The sequence below is a fragment of the Cajanus cajan genome, chromosome 1, assembly GCF_000230855.2.
Source record: "Cajanus cajan strain Asha chromosome 1, NIPB_CcT2T_4, whole genome shotgun sequence".
NCBI lineage: Eukaryota > Viridiplantae > Streptophyta > Magnoliopsida > Fabales > Fabaceae > Cajanus > Cajanus cajan.
In genome coordinates, this window is record NC_138517.1 from 6,987,430 (window position 1) to 6,999,061 (window position 11,632).

At 26.4% G+C, this 11,632-nt stretch overlaps 1 protein-coding gene across 1 annotated transcript; it reads right to left on the bottom strand.

Annotated features, from left to right (window-relative positions):
• Positions 1-1,854: 1,854 nt before the first annotated feature.
• LOC109791947 (extradiol ring-cleavage dioxygenase) lies at positions 1,855-10,727 on the bottom strand. The gene is made up of 4 exons (XM_020351314.3): positions 9,861-10,727; positions 9,062-9,429; positions 8,537-8,760; positions 1,855-2,352 (listed from the first exon to the last, which is right to left on the bottom strand). The coding sequence occupies exons 1-3, from the start codon at positions 10,095-10,097 to the stop codon at positions 8,565-8,567; spliced, it is 801 nt and encodes a 266-aa protein (XP_020206903.1). The 5' UTR covers positions 10,098-10,727; the 3' UTR covers positions 1,855-2,352; positions 8,537-8,564.
• Between the last annotated feature and the right edge of the window lie 905 nt (positions 10,728-11,632).

Consider the following 11,632-nt stretch of genomic DNA (forward strand, 5'->3'; position numbering starts at 1 on the left):
TAACTGAAGAACTTGTTGATAATTAATTTTTATTAAAAAATATAATTGATAATTTTTAGTGGAATTTTCTTTTTCAAAATATATTTTTCATTATGAAACTCAAATCTAAGACTTTATTTAAAAGAATAAAGCTTGATCAATGATATAAAAATCAAACCAAATCGATTCAAACAATAGTTTAATAATTTAGTGGTCAAATTAGATAGTTTGAATTGGTTAAATCAATCTATATTAAAAAAAACTTAAAAGATAATATAGTCATCATAATTTAAAATAATATATATATACAAATTTCACATATACGTTGTCAGTGTAAAGTTTTTTTATACTGACAACTAATTATATCTCTTAATTGTATCATGTCACTATTAAAAGTAAATGTGTTTATAGTGACATGAGATAATTAATAGATATAATTTATAATATATTTATAACACATAACACAAAAATTCTAAGTCAAACTAATCCAATAATAAAGCGGAGCGAAAATGAAATAATAATTTATCGTCATTCATTCCATTTAGTACGAATATCCATAAATCTTTTATATTTTTTAATATAGATCAATTTAATCAATTCATATATATCATATAATTATTTATTTTTAATACAAATATGTGTGACAAAATTTTATTACAATAAATTAATTTCTGCCAAACAATTTAATCCACTCGTACTATAACAACTCAATACACTGAAATTTAGAAAAGAACAAAAAGGACAATGCAAACCTGCAAAACATATTCATATCAGCTGACCAAAGAACAGGAAATCCAAAATGCAACATGCAGCTCTCTGAAAATAATTCCTTTATATCAAATTTCATTAATAACTCATAAATTCTTTGAAAAAATTTGAAAATAATTTAATACTTTAGTTTATTAATTTAAATCAATGTATAAAATCAATCAATATGAATTAATGAAATGAAGTATGAAATGATTTTCAAATTTTCTAAAAATTTATAAATTTATTTATGCATGAAGAACTTTAAATTCAAAAATTGGATCATTGAAATTTAGTGTAAAGCATGAGTTATTGAATAAAATAAATCTAGTTACTTTAAAATAAACGGATCCCTCTTTATTTATATATATATATATATATATATATATATATATATATTTGAGAGGAAATCACGGTGATCATTATTCATTTCACTAACGCCTATTCAAATTATTGGCTATGTTTGGCACATATATAATTTCTTCATTCACCCTAATTATGTGTTTGTCTATGGCAGATATATATTTTCTTCATACACCCAATTATGTGTTTGTGTTTGGTAGATGTGTATGTGAGATGGAGTGTTTGGTAGATGTGTGTGATTGGTAGATATGTGTATGATGGATTGTGTAGCAAAAAAAAAAAAAGAAAAAAAAATAATATATATATATATATATATATATATATATATATATATATATATATATATATATATGATCTTTTGGTTTAGTGGTTCTTTTCTAACAGCAAACAAGATATATATTAAATGAGAGAATAAAATATACAAAAGGTATCAAAGTTGTAAAAAAACAAAACTATTATAAAGGAATATAGAGTAAATCCTTTCCCCCAACAAGTAAATCATATTGCATTATATATATAGTGAAAGAACCAGCAAATACCATCGATAAGTTACTCCAACCAAAATATACTATTAACAAGAGTTCTCTAAGCACTAATTTTCTTTAAGATGGTAAAGTCCTGACTTACAACACCTTTATAAAAAAGAGTAGTTGAAATGACATGATTTACTTTGAGATACGAGAGATTGATATGATATTTTCTAATTTCATTTACATCAATGACACCCTTCTACCCCAACATTAATATACAATAAATGTAAACAATTTTTTCTTTTCTTTTTGAGTAAATAAAATTTTTCGTAGTTGACAAATGTCTCAAATATTACAAGGTAGAATATTCACATTCATAACTCATAAATCATCACTCTAATGTAGAAATTATAAAAGAAAAGAAATTAAGATTTTCAATACAATTTAGTGAAAAATAAGAAATCATATATATATACAAATATATACAAATAATAATAAAGGAAATATAAATTAACTCCAGTAAAGGTGGCAGTGCCTCCTGGTTAGGGATTAATTTATAACTTCCAAATCATGTAATAAAAATATAACAAAGATGTACATTTGAGTCTTTTATTGGATTATAAACTTTATCTACGTTATCTCTTCGTTAGAAATTACAAAAGAAGAGAAACTAAAGTTATTAAAACAATAACATATTAAACTAAGCTAGCTATGCCCCGATGTCACATCCTATCAGAGCATGCCCAACTGAAGCCTTAAGCCTCATCAACCACATCCTTATGATGTTGATCGCCTGCAACATAATTTAAACACATACAAAAGCAACAAGGGAGTGAGAAACATCTCACTCAGTTTCAAGTGCAAAAATAAAGGTTAAATAGCTCACACACACACAACAAATATAAGTCACATGTAAATAACATACATAAATAATCAATATCACATATATATTCATTTATCATGCTAGGATGTCATGGACTCGACTCATAAGTGCATGCATGTGGCGCCATAAAGAAGTTTCACATATCATCACTGGTGACCCTAAGGTACACCTTGTTAGCATGTTACATCGTGGGTGACCCTAAGGTACACCTTGTTAGTCGTGGGTGACCATAAGGTACACCTTATTAGCATGTTACATCGTGGGTGACCATAAGGTACACCTTGTTAGTCGTGGGTGACCCTAAGGTACACCTTGTTAGCATCGTGGGTATGCGGCCTCAGCGGCACACCTGGAGTAATATATGCATATGATGCATGTCATACATTCATAATCTCATTGACTCAACATTTAACTTGTTACATAATTTCATTTAGTACATCATGTCCTCATTTGTCATAGTCTCATAATCATAGTTTGTCTCAATAGTCCATTCTTAGGTCTCATGTCATTTGTCCATATTTCATATGGTCATGTCATAAATACTCCTCATAAGGTCCGCATAAGAATTCACAAAGGACATTCTTATTCATATTAAAACTTATTCATTTTTAACGTTAATTTCATATTCATTTATTACTTCAACAAAGAACAAGGTAGAGTAAATAGAAGAACAACGACACCTTCAACAAAGAACAAAGTAGAGTAAATAGAAAATCAAACAGAACAACGGCACCTTCAACAAAGAATAAAGTAGATTAAATAGAAAGCAAACAAAATAACGGCAAGGGATTGGGGGCCAATTCGACAATCATACTATCCAACAATTATCCCCACACCCCCGAGCGAGGTTTCTCACTCCCCCCTTACCTGGATAAGCGGAGTTGAAACTTGAGCAGGGCCTCCTCCTCTGGATTCTCTCTCTCCTTCCCTCTCTTTCTTTCTTTCTTTCTCTCTCTTTCTCCTCTTTCTCTCTCTAAAATTTCACCTTCTCACTCAGTATAAAATTTTCACCCCCCTTGCCCCTATTTATAGGCATCCTGGGGTCCCCGGAACCACCCGTATTGGATTCGAAACTGCCCGTTCCGGATCCTTCGAACATAGGCAAATTTAGCAACTGGAACGGCCTGTTCCAAAATCGGAACAGCATGTTCCCAAAAAGCAGAGCAGCCCGTTTCAAAAAGCAGAACGCCCCGTTCTGAAGTTCACGTTAACACTGATTAACCATAGTTGGAACGGCCCGTTTCCAGCTAAGGTCTTTAGGCAATTTCATAACCTTGGAACGGCCCGTTTCTCTTTGGGAACGGCCCGTTCTGGAAATACAAAAATGGGTCCTTTTCTTCTTTGGAACGGCCCGTTCCACTTTTGGAACGGCCCGTTCCAGCCTAAAAAATAGAATTTATAAAAATTTTCATAAATAATTTTAAATTAATGCAAACCTCCATAAAACCCCTTTAATTAATAAATAATAATCAACAAGAAAATTCAGGGTGTTACATCAACACTCCATTAATCTTTAATCGTTGATGGTAGTATTCTTTCTCACTTTTCTACCGATATTTCTATTCCTTCTTTGTTTTCCTCATATATGATCTTCATGACTTGCAAATTTAGGACACAACACAAATTCCCATGTTTCTTCCTAACTCGTAATAGGTGGTGGTATTCTTTATTGTTTCTCCGCTCTTGTGAATATTACAAAACGCTAGCAATTCTAGAATGAATATATATATATAGAGAGAGGAGTGAGCCACTTATTTTAAAAGTAAATCTTGATGTAGACTTATTTCACACAATAACTCATATTTTATATCAAATTTTAATAATCTAGTCGTTGAACTAAAATTTTTAATGTATTGATTAAGTCTGCAAGTTTTTATTTTATAAAAAAAATTAAAGATCATATGATACTTCATTATATAAGTTTAAATCTACATACAAAATATTTTTGTAATTATCCATCAATTTGAATTAATGAAACAAAATATTAAATAATTTTAAATTTTTAAATTTTTTTTACAAATTTGATATATACATTAAAAACTTTTAATTTAATGGTTAGTTCATCGTAAAACATGAGTATTTAAGTGGAGTAAGTGGATTCTTCATCACATATATATATATATATATATATATATATATATATATATATATGTGTGTGTGTGTGTGTGTGTGTGTGTGATAAAAATAAAAAAAGATTACAAATATGACCGTAATTAATATCACAACTAAGTTGTCATACTTCTATCATTCCAACTCCTTCCCTCCAATCACTAAAATATTATTATTTATTACAAAAAATGTTACATGCAATAATATTAATATACAAAAACTGTCATTATAGTACATTGCATGCACGTAGGTATAAATTTCTTTGATACCTAGACACAATTTTACTATTAAATTTAAATAAGATTCAAAAATATATATTTGTGTCAATATATATTAATTGTGTGTCACTATAGCCTTTACCTACACTTTTTTAACAATGTACCAATATATATTATATTTATAATATAAGTAAAAGTAATTTTAAGTGACAAATATTGGTAAGACTATAATCTTCATCTACACTTTTTTATCGTTTATTTTATTTTACATTATCATTTTTCAATTATTGTAGGTGTTCTACATTATATTATAATTGTAGTAACATTTTTTTAAAATTTTAGTTTTACTTTTATTAAGGGTTTAGTATCATTTTATTTTTTATATTATTTAATTTTTTTATTATATATATATATATATTATAAATTCTAATCAAAACTTTAATTAATATTTTAGATATATTCATGATATTATATATATATATATATATATATATTATAATGTTAAAACATAATTATTTTAAACATATTGTATTATTAATATAGTAGATAAATTGCAAATTTTATTTCGTAGATTGATTTAAAAAAATGTTACAATTCAAAACTAAATTGATTTTAATATAATATAAAATAGGTTAAATTACACCTTTAATTTTTTTAATCTTATTTCTTATATTCATTTTGATTCTTTATTTATTAAAATATTCATTATGATCCTTTATCTTTTATATTTAGTTTAATTTGGTCCTTTTAAAACAATGATTATTTTCAATTTTGAGACATGATTTTGAATAACTTTTGATTGATTTGAGACATGAAACTTGTAATATTAAATTCACCTATATGAAAATTATAAAACTAAATTAACATTAGAATTTAAAAAGGGTTATAAACATAGAAAAAATCATGTGCAAAAATTTATCTCACAAATAACTAGAAAATAATGTGAAATTAGATTTTTGAATATTTCAATTACTTTTTAAACTTATTTTTATATGATTTTTATCATGATATATTTTAGTTTGAATTGCATTGATTTTCAATAGTTTTCATGTAATTGAATCTAACAATAAGTTTTAAGTTTTAAATTAATAAAAAAAACATTAAAATCATATCTCAAAAGTGAAATTAATCATTTCAAAGGATCAAATTGACTCCAAATTAAGAAATAAAGTATGAAAATGAATATTTTAAAAGATAAAAGATTAAAATAAATTTTATAAATAAAATAAAAGGCCAAAAATATAATGTAACCTATAAAATAAAACAATTTATTATAAAATTAGTTATTTTATAATATATATATATATATATATATATGGAAATAGTTATTTATTAGTTACAGTAAAATAATATTATAATTAATAGTTAATGTATGATAAATTTTATTAAAATACTAATAAAATAGTGATTAATACTTATAAGAAAATAATCATATAAATTATAATTTTCAACCAAATATAAAGTAAATGAAAATAATGCTAATAATGAATATAAACACTATTAAAAATCCTAAAGAATAAAAAAATAATATTATACCAATCCTATAACTTCAAGAAAAATAAAAAATATTACTACAATGATAATATATCAATAGCATTAATAAAATAAAAATATAAAAGTAGATTAATACTATATGTTAAAAAATAAAAAAAAATGACAAAAATGATAATATATATGAATAATCTAAATAAATAGTACAAAATAATAATAGAACTAAATATAATAATAAAAAAATAAAAGCATCTATATCCATATGTGTGTGTAATATATTTATTTTATGTTGTTTAATTAAAATATAAGAAATTAAAATAATTTAGAAATTAACTTAAATATATTTTTAGTCCTTTAAATTTAAAACCAATTTTTTTAGTTTTGTAATTTTTAAAAATCTTAATTTAGATTCTCATACCATCAATAATATATTCAAAAATAATAGATTAACATAGTTATGCACTAAAATATGTATATATAATTTTGGATTAATATAAAATTTTGTATATATATAATTCAAGTGTAATGAACTGCTAGTTTAATTTTTTAAAACTGAACTTAAAATATAATTTAGATTAATTTTAATAAAAAATAGTTCATTTTTTAAAGTATAGTTTAGTTTAATTAATCTACTAAAAAAAAGCATGTCCTGTGCCATCAAATTCTAAAACACGCATGCTCCATAAACCAATCATCTCTTAGATCACCGTCGTAATTTGGTGCCGAACAAGTAACTCCAATTGGAGTATAACAACTCAATATATATATTAATATTCAGAAAAGAACAAAGCAGACAATGCATACCAACATTATTATTAAGGATTAACCAACCTCTTCAGAGAATGGCAGGAAATCCAAAATGCAAGGATGCAGTTATCTCACCTTCGATACTAATACATGAAAATGTGCAAAATTGTTAACTGTCTTTTATTTATGAATTGCATTCAACTTTTGTTACTCTTTTTAAAAAAATTATAAAGGAAGTAAAAGTTACACCGGTGTCGTTTGAACCCTCCTCATATATATATATATATATATATATATATATATATATGATAATTTAACTCTAATTAGGAAGAATTAAGTTTATATTAAAAGATAGAAGAGTAGTAGAAAATTAATGATGATTTCCTTCCTTTTTTGCAGAAAATTCAGGAAGACAAAATTCCACAGTCATAGCTATGGTTCTAGAGCTATAGTTATGAAAATCTAGGAAGAAATCAGAAGGTTAGAAAGTTGCAGCTATGGCTGTGGTTCTACAGCTATAGCTGTGGAAATCTAGAATGCAAATTTAAGGATCCAGAGACTTGATTAAAGAATTTCAAATTTTTTGAAGTGAAATGTTTTGTTTGGAAGAAGAATTTACAAGAATTTAAAATTTAAGCATTTGTGAAATTTTTTAAAATAGTAGAATTTTAAATTAAATTCTTCCAAAAAAAAATAAAAATTAAATATTATCTAATATTAATTTTAAAATTATTAAATATTTTTTAAAAATAGCTTATATTTATTTTTATAAAATTTAATTTAAAAATCTCAATATATGAATATATTTTTAAAATCAATTTTACCTTGGTAAAATTAAATTACTATATATATCCAAACTAACAATTTAAATTTTAAGAAATTTGAATTGACTTATCCAAACAAAATATTTTAAAAATGATGAAAATTAAAATCAAATTAATTTAAATACCAAGAATTTAAAATTTCTTATCTAAATACACCATTAATTTTTTTATTTTAAAAACATTAAAATTTGATCATTCCATTAAATTAACATCTATTAATTATTAGATTTTAACTTTTAACATTTACTTATACTTAAGTGATCTCACATTTAACAACATGATATTTGAAGATAAGAAAAATTATTAAAAAAATATACATAAGATTTATTAACTTGTTAAAATAAATACAATCAAAAAAATTTACATCTTATTTTTTTATTTTTATCTTTATATATCAAATAAAAAAAATAATACTATTTAATTGGAAACAAATCGTTAAATTTAACATTAAAATTTAACAATCAATATACATCAAATAACAGTAGAATCAAAATTTTAAATTTATAAAAATATGATAATTAAATATCTATATTTTAAATTAGGATAACCAAAATTGTGGATTAACAAATAGAAAATTCAAAAGTGTAATTTAATTTATATTATAAGTGAATTTTTCTGTATATATCGCATAAACATAAGTCAAACTTGTAAGCGCAACACATCTTTATTGATATTGAATAACTGTTTAGAGGATAGACAACTGACCATCGATGTGCAATTCTGTAATAGAAATTCAGCTATCAGCTGATGTAAACTGGTAAGAGGCATAAGAGAGAGAACCCAATTCAATACCGCTATGGATGAGTTTAGCTTTTGAATTTTGACCAGCAGCACCAATAGCAACATGCAATGGATAAAGGTGATCTGGCCAGGGATGAGCCTGTTTTGCATGTGGTGCTTTCTGTTCATAATGATTTACATCTTCATATCTACAAAAGCAATTCATGAAGAGTCAAACTCTACTACATTCAATGGCTATAGTTTTCCAATGTCATACAGTATCTTGGTAATTAGATCCATGCATATAACATCCATAATAAGATCAATTATGCATTAAGCAAATTTCAACTTGAATTTGATACTAATTATACAGTATCTTGGAAAGACATTTGTTAATCCTTATATATGAATCTCAATATAATTCTAGAGATTAATTATTAACATTACCATAAGACATACACCTTGATTTACCAAACAAAAAAATTGAAGATGAAAACAGGAAAAGGGTACCTTCCTTGAAGAAGAGCATCTTTCAACCAATTATCAAATTCTAAAGCCCAGGGAGCAACAGTGGAGTGAGGATTAAGTGCTCTCAAGTTGTGAACAGCACTTCCAGAGCCCATAATCAATACACCTTCATCTTTAAGAGGAGCCAATGCCTTCCCTATGTTATAATGATGAGTTCCATCTTTGTTTGATTGAACAGATAACTGACAAACTGGGATGTCAGCTTGTGGGTACATCAAAAAGAGAGGAACCCAAGCACCATGGTCAAGCCCTCGATTTCTATCTTCATCAACTCGCCCAAAACCGGATTTCTTGAGTAGTTCCTTCACCCTCCTTGCCAATTTTGGAGCTCCAGGTGCAGGATATTTAAGCTATAGTAGAAGAAGTATGTAATATTGTAAGAGATTTCTACATAAATCAACCTAACAACATCACCATGAATAGTCTTGTCCCAGGTCAAATGGAAAAACAGCATTTTGGCAAGTTTTGTTTTATGAACAAAATAGAATAAAGTGGTGGCACAAACATTACTATGAACAAAATAGAATAGAAGTTTTGTTTTTGATCCTTTCAAGTATAAAGTGGTGGCACAATATTACTCATGGACGAGAATTTTACATAGTATTTGGCCACAGAGATGATTAAGAAAATTAATCTGCTTTCAAAAAACTGAAAAATCTAACAACATAATTAATATAATAGTTACTCATGGCAAGCATGCATATTATCATGTATAGGTCCTCAAGAAATATAACATGGTGAATAGGGGTAATGAAAATTTAAAGGTGCAGTTGGTGGAAACCTGGTACATTTCTCTGGGGAACCCATAGAAATCGTGGATGGTATCATTGATGGAGTCAACAACGTTGACCGTGGGAATCTTGGTGTCCCAATGACCAGAAATGATGAGAATTGAAGTGGGTGTTTGAGGAAACACGTTCTTCTTCCATGACATAAGAAACTGCCTAGCATCAATGGAGTCATCTACGGACAAAGTGGGTGATCCATGAGATATATAGAATGTGTCCTTCAACGCCATGTATCTAGTAACGAATCTTTTTTTCTGTGTTGATATTCTCTCTCTTTGCTTTTGATCAACTTTTGTTAGAGACGCAAAAAAATTTTCAATAGCAATTCAATTTTTGTGTGTATGTATATAGACACAAAAAAAGTGAGAGAGAATGAAGGGGAGACACTCAAATTGGAAACAAACTAACATACAAAATATCAGAAAATTAGACATTTCAACGACTTCTCTGAACGATGATGGAGATTACTTCAATCGGGTGTATAGTTTATTTTTTTTATTAATCGAAATTAAAATAACAACATGAATTTAAGATCCTATCACTAGTACAAAATGGGTAATTTACGTCGATTATTTTGAAGTTTTTACGTCATAAAAGGGTCCGACGTTAATGTGGGAGACGTAAATTTACGTCGTCTATCACAACCAACGTAAATTTACGTCGGTCATTCCTTAGAACCGACGTAAAAAAGGGTGTAAAACAAAAAAAAAACACTAAAATATTTACGTCGAACTATACTATGTCTGACGTAAATTTAGGTTTTTTTTTAATTTTTATTATTTTTTGATACACCTAAAACCTGCATACAGTCCAAAATACAAAACCTAACCCAGACAATCCAGAAAACAAATTCAAATATAATTTATATTTCAAAATTGGATGACAAAAATAAAATAATATATAAATCTTAAAAAACATAAATTAAGATAATGTAAATCATATTATCCTATAAAAGCTATAGAACATATGCAACTAGAAACATAATATCCAACTAACTAAATTTAGAAATCTAACTATTATATACTTTGAAGAAAAAAAGTTGTCCATTATTCTCTTATCTTGATGATTTCATCTTCGGGCAATGGAGATAGATCTTCAAAGACCTGAAACATTAATTTAAGTGTCATTAATATGCAATTTTAATTATCATAAAGGTAAATATACTTAAATAAATTTTTGATATGAATTACCTGCCCCAAAGAATTAGTAATACCCTCAAAAACTATGACTCTCATCTAATACATGATGTAATAGTCACATTCAAACGAGTCTTGTTGCTTATTACACTAAAATGAGAAACAAATAACTATTATTTCAAAAGTCGATAAATTCAAATATTATTGCCTCTATTGATTAATTTGCTAACCTTAGGGTATATGAATTGCAATGTCTTTGATCTAGCTCTACCACTTAAAATATTAACTCTAGACACGATTCTAATTAATTGAAATAAAAATAGATGTTAGCCAATATATATAGTTACGGTTTTAAAACATAATGAAAAATAGATTTCGTGGCTTGATTTTCGATGTAGTGAACAAAACCACACCACGGTGTATTCCTTAGGAATGATTATCATTAACTGTCAATGGGACCTACATTGTATGACAAACAAATTAGTTATAAAATTACCATGATTAAAAAACCAATTAAAAAACTAACCCTTCAATGTATGGAGCCATGTATATATGTCTTCCTGATTCACTCATCCATGTTTGCATATATTGTTGGATCGGACCTAAGTGTTTCCTGATTTTTGGATGGA

Bases quoted from the DNA above. Each gene is read 5' to 3' on its own strand.
- LOC109791947 (XM_020351314.3), bottom strand. From the start codon at position 10,097: ATGGCGTTGAAGGACACATTCTATATATCTCATGGATCACCCACTTTG. The intron at 9,430-9,860 runs GTTTCCACCAAC...CTTCTACTATAG, and splicing joins TCCCCAGAGAAATGTACCAG to CTTAAATATCCTGCACCTGG. The intron at 8,761-9,061 runs GTACCCTTTTCC...TTGCTTTTGTAG, and splicing joins GATGCTCTTCTTCAAGGAAG to ATATGAAGATGTAAATCATT.